General features: G+C 38.1%; 1 protein-coding gene across 1 annotated transcript in view; it reads left to right on the top strand.

Moving 5' to 3' along the window:
• Window positions 1-524: 524 nt before the first annotated feature.
• ssbp4 (single stranded DNA binding protein 4) overlaps window positions 525-26141 on the top strand; it is a 95799-nt gene continuing 70182 nt past the window's right edge. Inside the window, exons 1-3 of the mRNA XM_015601289.3 lie at window positions 525-694; window positions 10878-10950; window positions 18007-18068. Of these exons, the coding sequence (XP_015456775.1) occupies window positions 639-694; window positions 10878-10950; window positions 18007-18068 (191 nt within the window). The 5' untranslated portion in view covers window positions 525-638. The remainder of the gene's footprint in view (window positions 695-10877; window positions 10951-18006; window positions 18069-26141) is intronic.

Raw genomic sequence — 26141 nt, 5'->3', positions numbered from 1 at the left:
TGGAATAACCCTGATTTTTAATCACAGTATTCATGCATCTTGGCATGTTCTCCTCCACCAGTCTTACACACTGCTTTTGGATAACTTTATGCCACTCTTGGTGCAAAAATTCAAGCAGTTCAGCTTGGTTTGATGGCTTGTGATCATGCATTTTTCTCTTGATTATATTCCAGAGGTTTTCAATTTGGTTAAATTAAAGAAGCTCATAATTTTAAGTGGTCTGTATATATATGTATAAATATATATTTTTTCTCTGATCAGTTCCCCACTATTGCCTCAGTCTTGTAAACAAGGAGTGTGCGTTCCCCTTTAAGAGGCCCCCACCGTCTCCAGTGCGGGGGGAGGGAGAGCGCATTCCTGGAACAGCGGTAGAGGGAGAGAAAAAAAATCTTCCAGCGGCCTGTTTCAAGTCCCCCCAATAGAAACTGTGCCTGATTTGTGGCCAATGTTGGAGATGTGAAAAAAGAAGGGAGGGAGGGGGGATGGAGGGACGGAGGGAGGGAGGGAAGAAGAGGAGGAGGAGGAGGAGGGGGGAGGAAAAACACTAAAGGGGTAGCTATGGAGATATAACGTTTTCCTGGCTGCTTTCTTTCTTTGACAGGTGTTGAGTGGGTAAAAGTCTTAAAACAGAATCCAGCATGTACGCCAAAGGTAAAGGAGCTGTCGTCCCTTCTGATAGTCAAGCGAGAGAAAAGTAAGTGGATTTTGCGCGCTGTTTGAAGACTTTAATGGTGCGGGAGCTCCAACTTTCCAACTCCTGCTCTTCTTTACTATTGTTTGAGGGGGCTCGGTACAGTAACACGCTTCTTTCTGCGCGCCGGGGGAGGCTCTCTCTCTGCCCCCGGCTCGGCTCTTTAACTTTTTCGCACCTGGCGATCAGCTGTTATTGTTGTTGTTTTGGCGTTTTCGTTTCCTGCAGTTGGTTACGGTGTTGTAACTACTTTATTAGAGATAGAGAAGACTTCGTGCACACTGTCCGGTGACTTGTAGCTAGATATCTTTCTTCCAAGGCTGAACTTACAGGCGTGTTGTAGCTTAAAGCTGTTTTCGGTGTGTTTTGGTCCGGAGCTGTAAAGTTAGTTAGTTAACTAGCTAAGCTAATAGTTAGCTAGTTAGTTCGTTGCTTAGTTACCGTAGTTAGCTAGTTAGCGGTTAGCTAAACTAGCTCAGCTAGTTAACTAACAAAGTGTGCTGTTGTTGCTGTTTCTGTGTTGGAAGACTGGAAGACCCAGCTATAGTTTCATCGTATTCGTCGGGCTTTAAAACGTGGTTCAAAGTTCAGTGGATGTTTTTACAGTGTTTAACTGTGTTTAACAGTGTTTTAGCTACTGCTACAGTGTTTTACAGTGAGCTCACCTCCCAGCAGTGCCTTTATCTTATTGATAAAGTGTTGTGATGATATCGCTGTTGTTATCAGTAGTATAACGCTAGGTTAGCTGTAACTAGTTTATTAGTTGGGGTTGTTAGTTAGCTAGCTTCTCGTCTCTTTTTCTTAGGACAGAAGTGACCATATTAGCTATTGCCTAAATTCCTGTATTTATGTTACGTTATATATTCGTATAATGTTCACTGAGGGATAATAGTAGGGATAGTAATATGGTCACATCTGTCCAAAAGTGACGAGAAGCTTAACGCTGGCTAAACGCTAAATATACTAGCTACTGACAACAGCAGCGATAACCAGCTTTAGCTGTGGTGAACTCACTGTAAAATACTGTTAAACACTGCTAAATGCTGTTAAACGATGTTAAAACAAACCAAGACACTGCTAAACACTGGTAAATGTTGTTAAACAATGCAAAACAATGTGGAAAAATACAAAACACCGTGGAGGACTATACAACACCGTAAACCCCTGTTAAATACTGCAAAGCACTGTTAAACACTGTTAAATACTGTAAAACACGTTCCGAACTTTGAACCACGTCCCGAACCGACTCTCCAGGCTAATGTTGGCGGATGCTAGTGAAGTGGTAGCCGGCTCGTTGTGCTGAAGACGTGCCCGTGTTGTGGACTCCCTAACCGATATGCAGCTCATGTTAATCACCGCTTTGGTTTTCTGTTAGCTCTGTTCTCTACCTTTTCTTTCTCTTTTCTGTCAAGTCTGCCTCAGCTTTAATTTGTCTGAGTAACGTTAAATGCGAGCGTTTTGCTCATTCCTGTGAAGACCTAGCGAGCTGACTTACACGCGTGGCTGTAAAGAAACACGAGACAGAAAAAAGTTGCCCGAAGTTGAGGCGACTGAATTGGAACAGCAGACTTTTAAACCTCATGGAAAAGCGTTTTAACTTTGAAACAGTGTTGTATACATGTAGTCAGTGTGGTAGTTACTTTGGTCTGTACCTGTGTTTAGTTCTCAAACAAATGCACTGAATCTGATTTGAGTTAGGACCCCCTTTCCAGTTATTAAGAAAACTTATAGTTTCTAACGCTAAAAAGATTAACAATCAGAATGCTCAGATTTAAAAACGGACTGTCAGTGCTTTTACAAGTACAATATTAGAATACTGTATGTGAAATATTAGAATACTGTATGTGGATTATTAGAATACTATATGTAGCATGATATCACATTTTCATCTCTTTAAAGTGATGGTAATCATGGCCTGTCTTGGCTGATACTGACCTACTACTAGGATACTAACTTTTATTACTAGCTGTTTACAAAGCAGACTGAGTCAAAGCTAAATGAGTTAAATACTAATTTAGCTTTGAAAAAAATAAACAGTTTACAAAACAAGTGTGTGCAAGTTCAGCAAATAATACTTAAATCTTACACTGAGCCTTTTTCCATCCAATATCCAATCCAGCATTTTCTTTTTTCTCCACCAATATCAGTGCACAATGTTGCAGACACTTTTCATTTTTCAACATAATGATAATATGAAAGAAATTGTGTCCCAGGTTTCATAAAGAATGGACCAATAGAAATGATCCAAAAAGACTGTTTTGCAGCAAATCTGCAACTCTGGAAAAAAATAGAGATGAATTAGAAATGATTATTTTCTTTGATTTTACCAAATTAATAAAACTCTGAATTAAAATCAAGAGGAAGATGGATGATCACAAGCCATCAAACCAAACCTGAACTGCTTGTATTTGTGCACCAGGGGTGGCATAAAGTTATCCAAAAGCAGTGTGTAAGACTGGTGGAGGAGAGCATGCCAAGATGCATGCAAACTGTGATTAACAACCAGGGTTATTCCCCCAAAAATTGATTTCTAAGCTCTGCATCTTTTTTGTTATTTCAGCCATTTCTCATTGTCTGCAAACAAATGCTCCAAATTACAATATTTTTATTTGGTATTTGGTAGAAATTGTGTCCGTAGTTTATGAAATAAAACAACAATGTTTTAGTTTTCTCAAGCATGTAAGCAAAATCAGAGAAATTTATTCAGAAACTGATGTGGTCTCTTAATTTTTTTCAGAGCTGTACATATAAATGACAATGGCTCATGTCAACACAAACATTTATAAAATACAGAAATTAAGACTAAGAGTAAGATTCGTGCTGTATATAGGGTTACGAATGCAAAAAATATAAACATTTTTATTTTATTTCTGTAGTCCTCATGTAAACGTTCTGCTGATCTGGAATTTAATATTTGCATCATCCCATGCTACATTGTAACATCAGTCAAAATATCTGTCAAATGCCTGTGTTTTGATACATGATATATTAGTCATATGAGCCTCATATCATTTACATCTCTAGCATCTTTAGAATTAACATAAAAGGCCTTTCTGATCAATCCAAAATAAAATGCACACTCTTGGAAAAAAAGACTGCACTCTATAAGGTAGTGAACATTTACTGAAGTTCACTACAGTTCATCATACTGAAATGTACAGAATTGTGAAACTACACTATGCTCACTGTGTTTAAATCCCTCAAAACTTGCTGGTGGACAAGGACACTAATAAGGGTACAAATATCTGTGACTCGAAGAACACCACTAAAAAGAAACTGCATATACATATGTGCCTGATGTTACTCGTGGAACATTTTGGCCTTACGACTGTGCTGTAAAACAGCCATGGCAAACCATCTCCAGTGTGAAATGTGGCTGTGGTAACATCACAGTACAGAGCGTCCTCTCAAGACTGCTGGATATTTGGACTGGATTTGGGTATGCAGCTCTTACTTCCCTCTAGTAGAAACCTCAAATCTGTGGACAGACCTCAAAACTCAAATCAGTGTATTTTGCCTCCTCCAATCTTCTCTGAAACAATCTTGTATCCAGATATGAGCAAATATAGCTGTGTAATGATTAGAGCTGGGAGATTTTTAAAGAGAATATTGTGGATATCGTCAGTTTTCAAATTAAATTGACCAGCTGAATGTTTCTCTAGAGAGAATGCAGAAGTGGTTCTACTCAACTCAGAATTACATAACATCTTCTATGGATTGAAGATCATGAAAATGTGCTCAAGAATTGCAATTTTAAATGTTTGGCATAAAACTTAACTCCTCTGATGATGTGCAAAGTTAACAGATGCATAGAACAAGCTGCAGTCAAAACTTGTAAAGGAGCAATGATCCAAACTGGTGAACAAATAACAGTGAGAACTTTTGAGCATTTGAATCTTTTATTATTTGAATTCTGTTTTCTACCTTCTTCAGGGAGACTCTGAGGAAGAGGCTGTGAGTCACAAGCCAAAAATTTCCAGACGAATGCATCTGAAGGCACACAACACTACATCGTTACAGACAGTAGAAAATGCATCATGGTTGCTGCATTAACTGCTGGATGGAATGATGCACTTCAGCATTACAAAATTTTCAAAACAAACCACAGCATTGTGTTATCAGAGAATGGTTAAATCTGCATAAAAAAAGTTAGTGAGCTCATGATTTACTCTATGCCTAAATCACATCTTACTAACTAAAGATATATAGTTGTGGGTGAAAGTTTACACACTTACTCATCACTAAATGTCAGGCCATTATTGGGCTTCAGTGGTTTGTTTAAATTGGCAAAACGAGTGTACACCATTCAAGTTTAATTAAAAAGACAATTGTAAATGCACAATATTTGTCCACAATATGTCCACCCATGCTGACCTAAATTTGCAAATGATTTTACACAGCTTGCCTAGTCCCTGAAGAAAGTATATAGAATAGGACTCTCTGAATCAGATAAACATGAACCGATTCACCCCATAACTAATGCCTGGTTTGGACTAAACCAGGCACTAAACTGTGGAGGACAGGAACAGTGTTCTCTGGTGATGATGCTCCATACAATCATTTTAAGATGAGTTTGGAAGCTGAGGTTGAGGTAGGGTGGTGATCATCCAGCACCCTTGCTTCACTAATGTGTTTGTCACTAATAGCATTCAAAGAAACAATGACAAAATAGGTCTCAAGGTACTTTTATTTATATTGTGTGCATACAGCACACTGAATATTTGGTTAAATTTCCACATTTACCAGCTGTTTCATAAATTTGTCCACTTTGTGCAATGTACCAGTTTTACTGGCAGCAACACAGCCCGCCCCTGAGCATATTGGTACCACCACCATGTTTAACAGTTGCTGCAGTGTTTATACTGATAAGTGTTTGGTCAGTATGACTGCCAAACCTTTGGTTTATACATGAAACTCATACTCAACCTGTTCTCTTCAGCTGAAGAACCCTCAGCACATATCCTTCAGCAGAAGAAGCAATGAGGCATCCCTTATGCACTGATGATTGCACTTTGGTGTGTTAGAGTTAAAACTGGAGATTCTTTAACTCAAAAAAACATTTAACTGCATCAAATACATGAAAAAAAAACTGTAGATGGTGTTTAATAGAAGCCTTTAACAAAGAGTTTTGCTGATCTTACAAGTGAAATAATTCAGTTTAAGTTCTATATACTGTAGAACACTTTTTGGTTAGAGTTTTGGTGAAGCAGTCCCTTGCTACGTAAGAGATTCCCTAAACCCACAGTAAATGCTAGTCGTTTGTCATTATACAGTAAACTGCAGATTTTTCATTGATCGAATCTATTTGTTGGTTCAGGCTCCAAGGTTTGGATGACATTGAGTGGCTGATGACTTTAGTGGTTGTAAAGAGATGATGCGCAGTGGTTTGATTTGCTGTTTTATCTGTACAGTAGCACAGGTGACACAAAGGTGAATCATGTGTATTAAATTCTTTAGTTTATCTAAAAATGATGAGTGCAAATCAATATTTTAAATGTTGAATCAAATGGTGAGTTTCTGTGACCGCCAAGGCTTTTTACTGTACGCAATACTAGGCCAGTTATTAAAAAAGCCAGTTCCTAGCTAAGTGTTCGTAAATACACCAACAGAGGTTCAGGTACCATTCACTGGTGACCTTGACTTGAAGCAAAGAGGAAAATCATTGCTTAAATTGGGCCGATCACTTAACACTATTAGAGCGGGTGAAACGGCCTCCAGCTCTTGCTATTTGGACAAATGAACAGTCCTAGCAATCACTTGAATACTGGAGGATTTCCGTAGGTTGAAAGATAGCTCAAGAAAAGTTCAGCACTTGGTCTTTACTTCTCTATGCAGGTCTAATTAGGATCTGTGATTGATGTGGGGGCATAGCACGCAATATCTACATTTGATTCTCGAGAGTGAAGTTGTGCAAAATAGGCTATATTTTGATAGGAGTTACTTTTTCTTCCTTCTTTCCATCTCAATCACTTTTTCTGCCTTTTCTGTGGAGTTTTACTGGAGGAGTGAAGAGGCAGCATAGGGCTGAATGTATGGTTTTGATTTTCTCCAGATGGTCCTGCCTCCTCCATAGAGGTGTTTTCAGCAACATATAAAGAAAAGTGCACACGCATACAAAAGCACTAAGCCTTTGCATGAAGAACATCTGATTTTGCTGTGTTTTGGATAAATGTGGTACTTAGAAGTGAACGTGGCAGTCAATTAATTTTACTGCGTTTTGTGACGGTTAAGTTTCTAATCATTCGAATTGCCTCACAAGGGCACTGTTTGACTCCAAATATTTAGATGCCACACAGCAAGCGGGCCTTTCAGTTTAAGGGCTGAATTTGCTTTCGTGTTTGTTTGCAGATTTTCTTGGAGGATGACTCTTGAGTCATTTTTCAAAATGATTGATTAATATGGGATACAGCGAGACAGCTTATCAACACATAAGTCTGTTTCATCAGCATTGCAACTTTGAGCCAGTCTTGCATTACTTCACTCCAGTGGAATGAAACTATCAGAAACTATCTGCTGAACAACTGCTCCAAAAGCTTTAGTGCTAAGACCGAAAAATCTGGAGGAATCAAAACACAGCAGAATTTGTAACTGCATAGTGATCATTGCAGTTGCTCTGGGATTAAATTAGTGTTTGTATATTTTTTAAAAAGAATAAATATTTTGAGAATTTTAAATATCTGAGGTGGCCCTAATATTATTGTTAAGTTTTACATAGAATAATTGCATATCATATTTACTATGATATTATAAGCAGCAAACATTTTTATGATTTTATGACTAAATTGTGCTGTTTTTGCTTGTATTTTAAATGAGTGTGTACATTATTTTACACTTTTTTACACATTGTCATGGACATGTGAAAAATGTAAAGAGGACAGGATGAGGAGGCAGAGTATGACTGTAACTAGATGTTAGCTAATTGTTTACAAATCAAAGTAGACGTTAACTATTGAGCCAATGTTATGTTGAGTCAGAAAAAGTGAAAATATTCTTGTGGCAAAGTAGCATGTTGAAAGCATTTTTACTGAGGAGAAAATATCTAAGAAAAGTGTGTAGTGGACCTAAATGTCCTTATGAGCATGTAGCTAACACTGCCCTGATTAGCTGAAACATTAGCTTTTAACACCTATAGAAGAGGCATAAACAGCTAAATGTTTGTGATATTGAATGTTTTTGCTTCGTAACACAACAGGTAAAATAGACCTGAAAATAAACACAAAATTGGACAAAAACGCATATTCCCAAACTGCTGCTAACATGACTTTATTTGACAGCTGAACTAGTTAGCTTGGAAGGGAATGCTAATTGCTAATTCTGTTGTGCCATGTTAGCTAGCATCACACTTTCACTCGTCACAGCTTTGGAAGCCTCTTACAACTTTTTTTTATTAGCAGAATAACAATATAACAATATGCATTTTTAAAAGAATTGTTTCTGAGATTAAACATTTAATGGAAATTCATTAGGCTATTGTACTGTAAATTGCATATTTTCTTTGTTATTGATTTCAGTAAGCTCATTTTTGTTAACTAAAGGAAAAAAAGTTAGATATATATGTATTTTTCCCCTTTCTGTACATCACCTTATCCAACCCTGGTGATTTTACTGTCTTCCGCTCCTGTATATCTCTGAACCCAGCTCTGCGAGTGAATTATTGAAATCAAGACAGGAGGGTTCATTAGTTAAGCTGTCTGTGCTTGAGCTTAGCAAAACTTGCCTCTTCTCCTTTTATGTTTAAAATGAACCTCAACTGGGAGCCTCGGGCTAGATGTCAGGATGTGTTCTCAGGTTAAGTTGGAAGAAGCTTACCTTGATATGACTGGACACACAGCGAGGAGCCTTTGCTGAGTGTCAGAGGAAAAAGCTGGAACAGCTTAGATATTCCTGTCTATCAGAGCCATATTGACATTCAGGCAGATCTCCACACAACACTATCAGGGATGTGATTTATCCTCGCTGTGAAGGTTGTAGAACTAAAAAAAGGTTGAACAACTGATCGACTAGCGTTGCTTGAAGCTTCTTTTTGGGTTCTGTAAAGAAAAGGAACATGTTTTTTATACTTTAAACTGTGTGAGATACTGCAGTTGACCTCACAGCAAGAGCTTCATCCTTCAGCTAAACTAACCAGTTGTGTACACATGTGGAGTAAAATCTGTAGTGTAAAATGCACTCCTGTAGTGTTACATTTAATACAGAATCAAGCCAGCAGGAGCGGATTTAACACCGTTGATTTAACTGTGCTGATGCACATCAAGCCCTTTCAGTGTGTGACCGTCTTGACTGGGTTTCCTTTGCTGTGTATTAGGGATGGGTAATATGACCTTAAAATACTATCACAATATTTCAGGGTACTGTTTAATAACAATAAGACAATATGATAAATCAAAAACATCTACAAAGATTTGTCTGTTTTGTAAGCAAGGATAACTTATCAAGACTTTTGTATAGTTTTTATATTGTAAATAGCAAAATAAATATAAAACTGGCTGTTTTTAAACTTTGCTGACATTTTTTGTAAACTCCAGCCACTATATGAATGCATTTAGATCCGCTAGCGGCTTATGAGGTTTACTTTAATGAAGAAATGGTCAAATAAACAACGTACAAGATGGAAATGATCAATACTGATCTCTTCCAATGAGAGTTTTGTAAATGGTTATGATGTTTCAGATGCATAAGACTTTTCAATAGTACTGTAATTTAGCAGCATATCGTTCAGTATAAACCACAAGGCTTAAAGGCAGTCCCTCATCATCAGTCCACAGAACCCTTCAGATCATTCAGTCTGCTGTGGACAGTCACTTTTTAGTGCATTCCAGCTTCATGGTGAGAAGTCTGTGGGACCAAATGTTTGAAACAGCCCGAGGCAAGATGGCTAATGTGTAAACAGAGTAGGAATTGCCAGTGTTGGGATGTTCCTGTGGATGTTTCTGTGTGATCCAGGGATGCGTTCTCCTAGACCGTCTGTCTGACTCACCATGTGACCCTGAACATTCCTTTTATTGTTTTGCTATGTATGTGTGGATTGTCTTTAAGATCATAAACAGGATTGCCCCTTAACCTTTACAGACCTCTTGGTCCAGCCTTCTGACCTATAATTTAATGACATCTCAATTTGCAGTGTTTTACATTTAACATTTGACTAAAAAAGTCTTAGTATATGGATATACAACGTATACTTACAGATTAATCAGAATTATTGGATTAATCAAATTAGTGTTTTAATGCAGTTTTCAAAAATGAGTAATGGAGATTTACATATTTACATATATAACTTGCCAGAGGGATCTGAGTTGACAGATGTGTGCCTGTGTCAAGAAACTTGTCAAGAGCTCCTATGTAGCAATGATTTTTATATTACACTTTTTCTTATATTAAACTTGTTTGCTATAAAAAAACTGCATGTATGGTTGAAGGGAGCTGTGTGCTATCCTTAAAAAATGAAACTATACTTTAGTTTTTATATTGGTTTCACTCCCTCTAAATGGTGTTTCTATTTTGTATTTTATAAGAACTAAAAAGTCAAAATTGTAATCGAGAATTGCTCATATATTTAAAGAATATCAAGATTTCATATTTATATCCCTAATATGAAGATATTCAAGTGATAATATATTATATACTTTCCATATCTATCAGCAAACTGTCAGTTCTTCTTTACATTATATGTAAAGATAATGTAATTCTTATCCATATATTATATAAATTTTTTATATTTTTAAAAGGACGTCTATTCAAATTTAAGAAGTTTTTTTTCTTCTTCTGTAAAGTTATCATTTTGGAGAGGGAAGGTTTTTGTCTGACAGCGACAGGCTACCACGTTTGAGAAGTGGAGCTAAGAAAGGTGTGATTTTCTGTGACTTTGTTGATTTGCTTAGACGTTATCCTCATTCTACTTGACTGAGCTTTGTGTTCTACTTCAGTGCTCCACCTTTGATTTCGTCACTTTAGTTGACTTGTATTGTCCTACATTTCCTCGTACACATCTTCAGTTCAGAAATGCTCAAAGTTCAAGCTTGCTCACCTCCTCTCTTAGAATGCGACATCCAGTTGAGCTACATTTTTTTTTTTACACCTGAGCACTATGTACTGACCCAGTAACAGAGGGACAATTTTGTAGTGAAGAAATAAGTGAAAACTATAAGAAAACTAAAAGCTGTCTCTTGTGTTTGCTTTTGTTTTGCAGGTTAGCTTTATATGTGTACGAGTATTTGCTGCATGTTGGAGCACAGAAATCCGCACAGACCTTCCTGTCAGAGGTAAGTGCTTTATGGAGATGAACTTCCTCAAGTGAGCGGATGCCTAGGACTCTAAACTATTGTATAGTGTGAGGATGGAATTTACATTATGGGTCATCTAAGAGTCAAATACAGTAAGAGTCTGAGCACATGACATTGACTGCCAGAGGCATGCAGGTTTAAAAAAACCCTCGCCCGCCTATAGAATAGATGTTCACTTTAGAACATAAACAGCTTTGCACTACAGTGCTACCCCAGCTCTACTGTTAAAGTATCTGGTTGAAAGAGATGGTGGCACAAGATGTGTATATAAACTTTGAGCAATACAAACTGTTAGCCACTACACAGTATGTCTGCAGAAGGTATGAACCAACCTTTAAGGTGCAGTAACGCTGAGCTAGGACAATTTGCTTATAATAATGTAGACCTGTAACTTTTTTTTTTTTCAGAAAGACACAATAACCACAGTAATGCAAAAACCATGCCATTAATTTCATTGACACATTCAGACTTTCTATGGCTCAGAAAAATAACCGTTTATTGCACCTTTATATAGTATATAGTTAATATGGATATTTTGTCCACTTTGAATTTCTGATATTGGAGCTGGGCGATAAGGCTAAAATTTGTAACACAGTATATTTATTAATATCAGTTGATTTGATATTATTTTAAACCAATATTAACATTGATAAAAGCCACAAGAAAAACTGCCAAAAATACCTACAATGAATACCTGTACTTTTAATTTTCCTATTCATGTGTAATGTGCCCTGTAATGAAAGTCAGTCAGTGGCAGATGGTGTAAATGATATATATTGACATATCAGAAATGTACTTTAAAATTGTATAACCGTTATTGAAACATTTTAATTTTCCAATATTGATACTGAATTATTTTTCATCCCTATCCAACATGTCAGGTATCACATGGATTTATAATTCAATTTATGTATAATTCATAATTAATAACTCATTGAAATGCACATCAGTTAACAAAAACAAACAGAGGAAAGACACAATAACAAGAGAAAGAGTTTACATTCCATAACAAACAATTTCACTTTACCCTAAAAGCGTGACCTAAGGCTGGGCAGTTAAGCTAAAATTAATCGATTGAAGTTATGTTGATAAAATAATCTGTTAATACTTTTCCTACAGTGTCTTTATGTACAGTCCCCTTAAAAAAATTCTACTGTGTGTGTAGTCATGTGACTCTGCCCCATCCAGTCTACAAGCAAACCTCAAGAGGCTGTAAACACAGAGCCAGCTGAGCAGAGCAACTCAAGCAGATAGTGCTAAAGAAAAATAAAATTCACAGTAAGCTTCGATTTCCAATATTTTAGCACGGTAAGCAACTGCGCTAGCCGTGGTTAGCAGCGATTAGCACTAGTAAACGCCGCACGATAGAAGTAGACTGTAAGCCAGTGCGCTATCAGCTTGCAATTGGTCCCACATAGCTTGTATTAACACAGTAATGCACGCTACACTCTGATATACTATGTACAGTTTGAATAAAGAAAGAGCTAGTGCTACAGTTAAAGGCTAATGCTAACACTGCTCCAGCCTCTGTGATGAAGAAACTTCACTGAAACTCTCTTATAACGCTGGACTTAAAGGAAGTGGCTTTACTCCTCCTTACAACCTGCATGGTAGAATTCATATCAATGCTGCACTGGATTATAATGTGCACTGGGGGGAAAAAAATTAAGGATTTTAAGTGCGCCTTATAGTGCAAAAAATACGATACAAAAAAATATGGAGTCAATGCATTGTCATTCTTCATTCACGGTTGAAAAAAAAAACACTTAATCAGTTTGCTAGTGTTTATCTTTTCCCTGCAAAACTTTCACAACAGGAATGTCCACACAAATTTTTGGTTATTGATTGATTTTGGTTATTGATTGGTGCTGACAAAAAGTCTGTTTGGTTAGTCTAATCTAATTAAATATGCATTAACCAGTAGTGCTAAGAACACTGGTGTAATGTAAGGTTAGAAAATAATATACAAGTTCATAATTCCAAAGGGAAAAGAGCTTTAGTCATTAAAACAAGGATAAGGGAGGTTGAGGTTGTGAGAATAACTGAGCTTGTAGAAATCCTGGACCACAAGTAGAGCATTGTGCGATTCTTGTCTCTGTAAAAAGTGTTCTACCAACACTAAAGACTTTTATACTCTGACCTTAAAGAGAGGACTTTCGTGTCATGCCATCTTTCAGCTTGGTTTATTCAAAGGTTCAATGACAAGTACAGAGGATGGGATATTAGAAATTGGAGGTCTTTGACACTTAATTGTGTTTCTCTAGTGTATCTTGAAGATGTTTGAACCTGTGACCTCTTGCTTATGGCCGTGAGTCACTGTACTAGAGCGCCACATTTTGCACTTCAGCTGTCAGTGTTCTTTAAAGATGTCAAGGAGAGAAACCTAAGGGATCTCGCATATTATAACATTTATATCCTGCATCTCAAGATCGATATGCCTTGAGTTTTTACGAGCACAACTGATTTCAAATTCAACATTTTGTTCAGAAACTTCAGCCTATGGAGGCCTTATACGGACCATTTAATAAATTTTTTATATATATATAAAACAATCAGACTTGTTTTTTTAGTTTGCGTTGTACAAAGCGCAGCATTTCTACTAAGAAAGGGCAGCTAACAAGCACTTGAAGGTATCACTGGCTGTATAATATCACATTAGCTAAAAATGGGCTGGATGAGCATTGATAAACATTAAGCGGATGAATAGCTCGTTTGCACTTCTCGTTTGCGATATATGAGAATAGTTTGTAGAAGCATTAACATTTGTGCGGCTAATGCTGCCCTGATTTGAAGTGGATTGCTCTTTTTTATTTGGCACTAGTGGTAGTGCTTTTGTCTGCGCTGTTGTTGCTAGCGTACCCCGTGTCAGTGCTATCCTCGCTATACGAGCACTATACGCCCTTCAGCTCGGAGTGCAGCGCAGCTCCAGAGTGGAGGCGATGCTACCCGTTGTTCTGCTCTTAAACTCGACCACATGTTAAAAGTCTGGTTAAATCTCGCCTGTGAGAAGGGTGAATAGGTACAATTGGCTAATCATATGCTCTCAACCTCTAGACTCTCTACAGTGATCCCTTTCAAGGCCAATAAAGGAATCCCATCAATTTCTATTGTTGTTGGCGATAAGAAATGATGGGCTTTGTTAGCATGACCACTATTTTAACAGCAGAACTCGTATTCTGTTCGTGTTCCCTGCTGTACGCTCTATTCAGGGTTTTTCCTTGATGTTCAGTGATTAGCTAATGGCCTGTTCTCACAGATGTTCTTAGAAAGAGTGGAATGTTCTTTGAAATATAGGAAACAAATAGCTCATAATTATCCTCTTAATGGATAATAATGTTTGGAAGGTTTTATTAATCATTCTCGATAATTCTAATGATTTTTTTTTTCGTTTAGCTAAGTGCATAAATGGCATTTACAGTGCCATCTGCAGAAAAATGAGAATTTTATGTGCCTTGCCCGTGTGTCCAGTTGCTGAATTACAACCTCAAATCAGAAAAGGGTGAGACAGTATTTATTATAGTATTATCAAAATAAAAAAGCAATATTTCTTATATTTACTTTGACAATTTTCAGTTGTAGGTAGTATAAAATCTGGAGATAGTTCTTGTTTTGTCAGTTATCAATCAACTCAGTCATTAAGTAACATAAATGGTAAAGAAAGGACAAATGCATGCTAAAATTGTTGAAGTGTGTAAAAATATTGGAAAAAATATGAACATATTTCCCCTCTTCAGTGCATAATAGCATTAAATGATAAAAAACTGAACACCTGTGACCTCCAATCTTCCAGACCCACATGGGCAAGGGATTACTTTGCCAAACTTTTGTCAAGCACTATAATACAGGGTTACATTCACAAATGCCACTTACACTTTTGTGAATGCAGAAAGTGCATTGCATTCTTAGAGCAACATATGCTACCTTCAAGACGACAGCTTTCAACAAGACAATGCAAAACCACATGCTGCACATTACAAAGAAGTGTCCCAACTTTTTTATATATATATTTTGCCGCCTGATGTGCAGGAACTGATGTATATTAACAAATGAAACAAAGTTGACCATATAAATCATGCAGAATCTTGAGTTTATACAGTCTGTATGTCATACTGCACAGATATGTTAAATGCAAAGGCCACATTCTATCTGTGTGGTGAATGTATATATGGAGGTCTTGTTAGACTGTTCCTTCAGTTCCGTAAGATGCAACTTCTTGCAAGAAGCCTGTGTCCGTTTCCGCTGTATTCTTCTTGACCTTCACACATTTTGAATGGTATCGCAGGCAGCAAACCCAAATGCCTTGAGTTAGCAGAGGGATAAGATGCTAAGCTGAGAGTTGGGAGAGGCAGTCAGAGATTAATTGCAGAGTTTAAGTGTTGCTTAGTGACTGCAGGGCCCCGCTAGATCCCGGGTCATTGGCACCAGAACACTTCACTTGTACTTGTATCATAAAGCATACTGTCTCTTAAGCATTTCACTCGCTAGAGTCGTTTGAGTGGCCTTGTCCATTAGGGAGCTAATGTCATGGAAGCCTCCATTGCAATGCATTCATAGGCTGAATAAATACATGCTTGGGGTTGTCCTGTATGTGCAGGTTGTTGAGAACATAATAAAGCTTCTTTTCCTATTTGAATTGAAACCACACTGCACAGTAACCAATGTTAAACACCTACAGCGTTGCTTAAGTGCTTCGCATTGTCTAGTTACACAGGGGTCCAATGTACCCTGTAGGTGTTAATTTAGCACTGGAGCGTTTACTGTGGATGAGGGAGTGCTGTAGTCACAGATGTCTGAAGCTTAGTGGACTGTACTCTGCTGCACTCAATAAAAACCTGTTGATTTGCTGGTAATATCATCCTTTATTGACAATGTAGTTATTTATTGCTCTTAGCAAATGCATTGCTGATATCTGAGTATCATCACAATGTGGCTTTACAGAAACTTACAGAAATAATTAGACGCATATTTAGACTCATTTTTTACACTATAAGGCACACTTCAAATTCTTTAATTTTCCAAAAATTGGCAGTTTGGCTAAATAAATTGGCAATTTATTTAGGTGCCACCAGCAACGAGAACTGGTGAATTAGAAGTGATACATGGCAACACCCTTGTCCCTTACTGTTGTCGCTTATTTGTGTGCCTTATGTATGAAAACAGTCCAGAAAATAGACTGATTTGATTGCATTCAAAGACAAGAGCTTTATTGTGGTCTGAAGGATTTTGAATGATCACCACCCAAAAACTCCTCAACTTATCCCAAAAGTACTGGAAGGAGCATTGTCATTCTGGAGAACACAGTTGAAAGCTGGGGGGCTTTATACACTTCTAGCCCATGCATGGCAATAGTCATGGTACCAGGATGTCCTAGCACGTTTCACCACCAAATAATATCTGGCCAGTCATGTTCCTGAGGGGCAGAGCGGATATATTTTATTAATCAAAACTAATAAACACTCATCTGGAATTCACCTGTGATTGGTCATGGCGGTTTCAGCACTGAGTAAAACATCACAATATGATGTGATTGGTTACAGGGCTCATTTGCATACTGCAGACTTTTGTGATCTTGCTTATTCGAAGACCAGTTTATGTGAAAAGTTTGGATAACACATAAGGTATTGTGTATATAAAATATATTTGCTGCAACAAAAACTGCTCTATTTTAGCAGGACAATGCTTGTCCGCATACTGCTGTTGTCTCATGTGCTTACCCTGAGGACAAAGATACTGTGGTATGGCCAGCCTCATCGCTAGACATATCCCAGACTTAAAAAATGTGTGGAATGCTATTGAACACACTCAGTTGACCATCAGTAAAATAAAAAGGCAAAAGGAAATACATAATAATAACATATTAATATAATATAATCTATGCATAATACATGCCTCAGAGTGTTGTTTTTTTATTAAAGATCTGTAAATATGTACACACGCACATGCTCCCTGCAGGGCAGGTCTTTAAGCCTTTGCGTGTACACAGCAGGAGAGCACACCTGTGATTCATTTCCTAATGAGAGAGCAGTCACCTGCCTCCATCTCCCAATTACTGCTGCTACTCCCTCCACTCACACCCCGAGTCACCAGGGCTTAGGCCACTTTTCACTCAAGAACACACATACGGGTACACACACACACACACACACACACACACACACACACACACACACACACACACATCTTTAATCAACTAATACACTCAGGACCTCAAAAATGCAAGTCATGCACTTGCAGCCATCACTTGGCATCTACTAGTGTGCACTATTGTAGGTATTACTTCTCTGTCGACACACACAATGAAGAAGTTTAAAAGTTTACATGTCTGCTGTGCATTAGGTACATTTAAAACAACATTTTGTCGATTTGTTTTTTACCTTAATATAACAGATTCTTCAAATCATTGGGATGGTCCTTTAACTCACATTCTGCTAACTGCACTATTTAACTTTTGTTATGCAGGTAGAACTACGCAAGCAAGAAATGCTCAACATTATAAAGTCTTGTATTATTACATGTTACAATTCTGTATCTCTCAGCTTGTCCAGAAATGTGTGTCCTTTAGGGGTGATTCAGACATGAATTATTACAATCGTATTGATTACGCCTGCGTTAATCTGCATTAAATATCAGTCACAACCAGAATATTTACATCTATCACAAGATCATACCATCCACTGTCCACACGATTTAGCTGAGCATGCTACAATAACAAGCTAATGGATAACAGTGATACTTGTAGCTGGTGCGAAACTGGAGGACTTCATGTAAAGACATGTAGAATGCTCTAACAGTTACCACCCTTTTTTATCCAGCAGAAATGGTGTGAGAAATCTAATCACACTTGATCACATGAGACCATTTAAAATGCCAAGTGTGAACGGCAATCATTCGTGATCTGATCACCCAGGACGCACGTTAATACCAAGTGTGAGCAGAGGCATAGATCCGTTCATGCACCTGTCCTAATGTAAGGCACATACTCATCCTGCTTTTCTCTCTTTCTGCTTTCCTCTTCTGCTCACGTTCTATCTTTAGATCCGATGGGAGAAGAATATCACACTAGGAGAGCCTCCTGGGTTCCTGCACTCGTGGTGGTGGTACGTATTGATTCTCTAATTCATTATCTCCCGCAAGAACTGGTGGAGTCTGTAGGTTGACAACTACGAAGTTCCATGTTAGGGTTCAGTTCTAAAAATATATATTGAGAGGAGCTTCGAGGAGGTCTGATATATTACTGTCATTGTTATGTACAATTTGAAGTGATTACATTGTTAGCTTATTAATGACATAATATATTGCATTTATGTTCAATTTACATTAATTTTACAAGGTTGAGTGTTGCCTTTTTGCCATTTGCACACTTGTGATTGTTTATATGTCAACAGCCCTGTATGTATTACATGGAGAGGTGGGGTAATGCAATTGTTACAAGAGCTTCTCAGTAATTTTAGTTACATCCGAATGCACTGTGTCAGTCATTTTTAAAGACTGTCTGCTCACACACCAGTAAAAGTCCAGAGCCATTTACGTTCTGTTAAACGAGATGTAAAAATCACCTCAGGTTCTTTTAATCCCATGCAAATCAACATGTAATGAAATATTTCCTCATATCCTTTGGAAAACAGGAGTTTTTCATGGCTTTTCTCAAGTAAGGAGGTGCTCAAGGAGGCATTTAGTTATTGGTCATTCAAGTCTGTTCCAAGCGACTCCTGTGTAGTGTAGCATGTAGCCATGTATATACAGTGAGTCCAAGAAGTATTTGATCCCTTGCTGATTTTCTTTGTTTGCCCACTAATAAAGACACTATCCTTCTGCACTTTTAATGGTAGATATATTCTAACATGGAGAGACAGAATATCAAGACAAAAATCCAGAATATAATTTTAAAGAATATATTTTAATTAATTTGTATTTCAATGAGGAAAATAAGTATTTGATCCCTCTTGCCAAACACACTCAATACTTAGTGGCAAAGCCTTTGTTTGCAAGCACAGCGGTGAGACGTTTGTTGTAGTTAACCACAAGTTTAGCACACACACCAGAGGGAATTTTGGCCCACTCTTCTTTGCAGATCCTCTCTAAATCATGAAGGTTGGTGGGCTGTCGCTTGGCAACTCTGACCTTCAGCTCCCTCCATAGATTTTCGATCGGATTGAGGTCTGGCGACTGGCTGGGCCACTCCATGACCTTAATGTGATTTTTCTTGAGCCAATCCTTTGTTGCCTTTGCTGTATGTTTAGGGTCGTTATCATGTTGGAAGACCCAACCACGGCCCATTTTCAGATCCCTGGCAGAGGGGAGGAGGTTGTCCCTCAGGATTGTGCGGTACATGGCTCCATCCATCTTCCCAGTGATGCGGTGAAGTAGCCCTGTACCCTTGGCAGAGAAACACCCCCAAAACATTATGCTTCCACCTCCATGCTTGACGGTGGGCACAGTGTTCTTGGGGTCATAGGCAGAATTTTTCTTCCTCCACACATGGCGGGTGGAGTTGAGGCCAAAAAGTTCAATTTTGGTCTCGTCTGACCACAAAACCTTCTCCCAATAACTTGGTTCATCTTTCAAATGATCATTGGCATACTTGAGGCGCGCCTCCACATGTGCTCTCTTCAGCAGGGGTACCTTTCGGGCACTGCAGGATGTGAATCCATTGTTGCGTAAAGTGTTGCCAATTGTTTCCTTGCAAACTGTGGTCCCAGCTGCCTTCAGGTCATTTGCTAACTCCTGCCGAGTGGTTGCAGGACGATTTCTGACCGTTCTCAGCATCATTGCCACCCCACGAGGCGAAATCTTCTTTGGAGCACCGGGCCGAGGTCTGTTGATTGTCATGTTATACTCTTTAAACTTTCTGATAATTGCACCAATAGTTGTTACTTTCACATCCAACTTACTAATCTTTTTGTAGCCCATTCCAGCTTTGTGAAGGTCAACAATTCTGACTCTGAGGTCCTGTGACAGCTCTTTGGTTTTACCCATGTTGGAGACTTGAAATCTGTGTGATCTGTCTGATTCTGTGGACAGGTGTTTTTCACACAAGTGATTAGTGAGAACAGGTGGCTTCAGGTCAGGTAACAAGTTGATTGGGAGTGTCTAACTGGTCTGTAAAAGCCAGAACTGCTAATGAATACTAAGGGATCAAATACTTATTTCACTCCATGAAATACAAATCAGTTAATATATATTCCTTAGATTTATTTTCTGGATTTTCTTTTTAATATTCTGTCTCTCCATGTAAGAATACATCTACCATTAAAAGTATAGAATGATCATGTCTTTATTAGTGGGCCAACGAAGAAAATCAGCAAGGGATCAAATACTTCTTGGACTCACTGTATGTGTCATGAACATTTAGCTGCTAATTTTCCACTAAAGTAAAATGTGATTATGAATGAATGAATTAATCTTTATTGTCATTGTACATTGTACTTGTAAAATTACAACTATTACAATACGTGGGTTATAACATTGGTTTTCATCAGGTGTTTTGCACCCGCGAACCGTACATAAATCAAGTAGCCACTCCCATTTCTGTCATTAATGTTGAGATTTATCATCCCATTTTAATCAGTAGTATGTTTTATATATATAGTATGTCAAACAGAAAAAATCCTTATTACTGTAAGTGGATCATAATACAGGTTTTGTTAGTTTTTGGAGGTGATAACCGTATGTTTGTCAAACTAAAATTTAATTAATACTGTGAGTTATAATATTGATTTTAATAATTTATTTGGAGGTGATAACCGTGCGTTGATTGTGTAGCCATTCAAATCTCAAATCATTTATGCTGTTTTTTTTTTGAAGTGACAACTGTACATAAATCGAGTAGATACTCCCATCATTGTCATTTATGACATTATTTCTTTCCTTATGTAATCAGTCAGAAAATTTGCTGATGTCCTGTACACTAGTCCATTTTCTGATGTAAAACTAATTAAGAATGACAAAAAATTAGATGGACTAGTTAGATGAACTACAATGACTAAACTTAATACAGTATAAAGAGTCTTTATGCAAGAAAAGCACATTACTTGTAGTAAGTGACCCACTGTTCATAAATACAGCAGTGTGGTACCACATAATGTACTACAGGAGTGTCTGGCCTTTTCTTGCTGTAAGTAGAACTCCACAAACTGCTTGACGATTGGGAAAGGAGGCCAGTATTTCTGAGAAGTGTGACAAAGAAGTAACCAGCCCCAGTAACCTTTTGTAGATTAGTTCTAAAGGGGACCTTTAGGGGCTTGATGGAGGATGACAGGCTATAAGCTTCTAGCCTCAGTAGCCTGATCTCTGTGAAGGATGTGAGGGATTCAGAGGCAGCGCTGTAGAGTAGTGGAGCTTGTAGAGTCTCTCTGAACCAGACTGGACCTAAATAACTCTTCACATTAGAGTTTAGACCTTAATTCTCAATATTTGTTTGGGGGATCAGGTCAGGCACACTTTTCTACTTTTAATAGATTTTGCTTAAGTTTTTCTCTCTTTTTTTCTCTGTTCTTCATCTGTGCTATGATAACTTTTAGCACATTTCAGTCACAAAGGTAGTTGACACAATTCCAATATGTGAGTGTGAACATTTTTAAAAGTAAAGTGAAACAAACAATCCATTCACAGGAGTGCTGTAGGGATCGTTATCCTTATTGTGATGAATTAAGCTGCAATTTATCTGTGTTATTGTCAGTAATTCTAGAGCAGAATCAGACAGAACTGTTTCAAGCTACAGTTGGGTGTGCAACAATTTTTGAATCAAATTTATGAGTTATTATATTTGGCATAAATATAGCATATCATGAAAATACTCTTCAGTATCTCAACACAATGTTTTTGCCATTCCTAGTTGTTAGAGTACAGTGGGTTACAGTCAAATTGGATCAGTTTTGTTGGGTTGTAGCCAGATTAGGACATGGTTTGTTGGGCTACAGTTTGATTCAAACTGAAGTTTGTTGGGTTACAGTTAGAGTAATGCAGATGTTTTAGGACTACAGTTGGATTCAGTCTTATGGTATTGGGCAACAGTTAAGTTCAGACTGATCTTTTGCACTACAGTTGATTCAGGATGATTATATTGGACTATAGTTGGATTCCGACTGAATTTTGTTGGACTTGAATTCAGACTTTTGTTGGGCTACAGTTAGAGTAAGACTGAAATGTATTGGAGTACAGTGGAGTTCAAACTGAATTTTCTGGACTACAATTGGATTCAGACTGATTGTATTGGGCTACGGTTGGATTCAGCCTTTTTTTATTGGGCTACAGTTAGTGTAAGGCTAAATTTTAGTGGGCAACGGTTAGATTTAGGTTGATTGTTTTGGGCTACAGCTGGATTTAGACTGAATTTGTTGAGCTTCAGTTGGATTCAGGCTTTCTTTTCTGGACTTCAATTGGATTCGGGCTTATTTTTTGGGGCTTCAGTTGTTGTTAGGCTGTTTTTTTTGGGCAACAGTTGGATTCATGTTTGGAGTCTGACTGAATTGTTTTGGGCTACAGTTGGATTGAGTTAGATTGAGAATTTTGTTGGGTTTAACTTGGGTTCAGACTCATTTTGTTGGGTATTGAGTATTGTTTTTTGCTACAGTTAGATTTGGACTTAATTTTGTTGGGCTACAGTTGGATTCAGGCTGAATTTAGTTGGGCTACATTCAGGATTCGGGCTGAGATAGAATGTTTTGGTCTAGGGTTGGATCTTGATTTCATTTTGTTGGGCTATGTTTTGGTTGGGTTTTGTTGAGTTACGTCAATCAGACCCTGTGAGATGATGTTGTGTGGTTATATTCTGGATTGGTTAAAAATGGCAGGCCTGAATGAAAGTGTAGTGTATATTGGGGATGGGAGTGGGAGTGGGTGTGGGGGTGACCCAGCGTCTGTCTGGGTTTATAGCACATGGAAGAAGGGGGGTCACTTTGGGGCTTTTGGGGGGTATGAGCATTGCCCTCACCCCTCTCCTCCTTACCAACCCCCTCCCCCAAACAAAAGGGCCAGATGGTAAGGGAAAGCCAGCCCCTCCCCCCTCCACGGCTCCCTCCTCCCTCAACCTTTGTCTGGAGGTCTGTCCTTTGTTTGCGGAAGAGTCCTCAAACGGATTAACTCCTTGCATTCCAGGCTCCTTTGTGTTAAACAGCCAAATCTCCTTCTCCCCTCCCTGCCTCCCTCCTTCCATCCCTCTCTCCGTTTTCTTCCCTCCTTCTGTCTCAGGCAGTTTCCTGTTGTGGGGGTGGGGGCCGGAGGGTGTGTGTGTGTATGTGTGTGCGTGTAATAGTGGCGGCAGACATCAGTGGTGGAGGTAAAGGGGTGTTGGGGGGTGTCAGTCATCCACATCTGTTGTAAGTGAGAGAATATTTGGTTGGGTTATAGTTAGCGGGAGTGCAGGTGTTACGTCAGTATCCTTAATAAGTTGTTTATTAATATTTCCAGTGTTGCCTGAAGTCCACCTCTGGAAAACATTGAGAAAGTAAAGGAACACGGGTTGGCGCATGGGTCAAATCAGAGATGGCCTCAAGCTGACATTCCTCATCGCGAGGGGCAGAGAAAACAGCCAGGCCAAACAGACCTGCCCGCCGCCAAATCTCTCTGTTATTTGAACACAAACAGGTTGAGCACAGGAAACTAAAGTTTAAGGAGAAACAGAGCTGAGGATGAGCGAAAGATGTTCACTGGAGATTTTACATGTAAAAACGGGAATTGTTAACAATTCTTTTGTTACATCTATTCTCTCTTTATTGTTTCTCTACTTTGCTTATCAAGCTTATTGTAAAGTACTATATAATGTATGAAGTTGTTTTTGGCCTGGATGCATGGATCTAGTTTCTTTAAACATTAAAGAGGTTTTTCACACTCACATATACTGTGAGTGTGTATACATGTAGAAACATGGGTCTTTAAAGAAGCATCCACTTCTGCTGTACTACTGGTCTTAGGTATGAACCCTATTGGCTCTGACTTTTCTTGGTCTCTTGCTAAAATTAGTATTTGATCTCATAAGAGACTAGGGCTGTGTATTGGCAAGAACTTGGTGATACAATACATATTTATTAATTCTGAGTACAAGAAAGGTTATTTCTAGTCTAGAAATAGTTATTTCTATCTAGTACTGTAGATGGGGAAAGCATTTACAATGGTGAAAATCTAGGTACAGTTCTATTGTCATCACATATAGTACAGTGAATACGTTCAGAGCACAGGACCAACCATGTTACGATCCCCCCAAACATAGCGGGTTAAAGGCTTTGCTCAACATTGCTCACCATTGGCAGCTTAGTGGATGCAGACATTGAACCCACAACCTTCCTGATTAGTCTATCTGATCAATAACCCCCACCCTCTAACCACTGAGCCTGAGGGTCTGTATGCGGGCCCACAAAATTCAATTCTCCTCCTTCAACCACATAAATGACATTTTTCATTGTAATTACAAAGTAATAATTACAAAGTAATTTGGAGTCAATGCTGAGTAATACGTTTGAATATTAATAACTTAATAAGTCTGCTTTTTTTTTTTACACATGTATCACAAATTCTCCCGTGTGGTCTGTTATATTATACATCACAGCACTGATAATACGAGGCAAAATACTTCAGTAGGTCTAATGAAAGCTTTTGTCTTGGGCCTCTTCTTGTTTGATCATACCGTTTTGTCGTGTTAAGAGCTTTTGATGGGATTGTTGTCAGATATGTTAGCGAGTAGTGTTTTGCTGTTTTTTTTGACAGGCACAGCAGCTTTGTTGCTTTTGTAGGTATAACTTGTGTCATTGCATGAAGCTTTTGTGGGCTGGTGTGTTAAACATTTAACAGAATCTCTCTTTCTGTTGATTCGATGTTTGTGTTTCTGGGGATGCTGTGGAATTATTTTAGGTGCAGATGGTTTTGCAGGCAACTACATACAGCTGTTCAAATTTTTTTTGGGCTTGCACTTTGCATGATGCTAATTGGAGATTATATAATTTTATTATAAATGCCAGATTTAAAGCAACAGACTTAAAATCAAGCATGTCTTCACTGATTGACCATGATTGGTCATTTGGTGAATGTATAATTAAATGTAAGTTATTCCTTACATTTCTTGCAGGGGTGGCTGATTTAATAAAAATGTTATATCACAGTATTAAAATACAATTTTACAAAATATTAATAGATATTAATTCAGATTTTTACACTTACTAGACTTGATTTGTCAGTAGCGTCAATATTTTAGAACTACTTTTCTATATTTATTACAGTTCTTTTTATTGAACATTTGCTGAACTCCATCCATATAAAGTGACAGTCCATAACTTTTGGGGATTTAGAGACCTCTCTGGTAAAAATATGTAATGGCACAATTCTTTTTTGTTTATGATTATATTGTTTTGTTAATTTTGAATATTCATAAAATACTGTCAAATGAGCAATTATATCGAACAAACCTACCAGCCCACTCCATTTCTAGATGAATATATTAAAGAAAGATTATAACATTTTAAAGGAATGTTAAAAAGAATTCATTGGAATGTTTTGTCCCATATTAATCTTGTGGACTGCTGCTTTAAACAGGGATAATTAAGCCACGCTTTATAATGAAACACACAGTTCTTTACTTTTACGTAATATCCATTATACAGCATGTTGTGTATCACACCACAAAATTATCATGATATTAATATATTTAGTCATGTTGCTCACCTCTAGTTTTAACCTGCCATATTTGAATCATTAAATGTTTTGCTTGAATGTTTCACTGACTGACATGCCCTCGCATTATCACAGAACCAGTTACGCATACCACAAATAACTAACGGCAGCGCAAATGAGTTCGGCAGGTTCAATCAGGGTGGTCTAAATGCACGTTTAAAAAAACGAGCTGCTGGAAGGATCACCACTGCTACCTTGAAGTGTGCCTAGTTGCAGCTTTTCAGTAACAAAGTGTAACTGGCGCCTTATTTCATTTCCCCGTGCGCTGATTGGATTTGAGATGGTCCTGCTGTCTCCCTCCGGCAGCTTTCTGACAAAGCTTCCATCTCTTTAACGGCGCCTGATAGATATGATAATGCAGCCTGGCTTTATTGTGGAGCGGCTAAGGGGCGGCGAGCAGATTTGACAAACCCCCTTCCACGTGCCGCTCTGTCTTCACTCCTTGTGTTTCTGCACCTTGCTTGTTTTTTCCCCTTCCATCTCTGACTGAGTTGTCTTTCTGCTTGAAG

The sequence above is a fragment of the Astyanax mexicanus genome, chromosome 16, assembly GCF_023375975.1.
Source record: "Astyanax mexicanus isolate ESR-SI-001 chromosome 16, AstMex3_surface, whole genome shotgun sequence".
In the NCBI taxonomy this organism is placed as follows: Eukaryota; Metazoa; Chordata; class Actinopteri; order Characiformes; family Acestrorhamphidae; genus Astyanax; species Astyanax mexicanus.
Note: the sequence above shows the minus strand (reverse complement) of the source record. Positions and strands in the feature narration are given on the sequence as shown.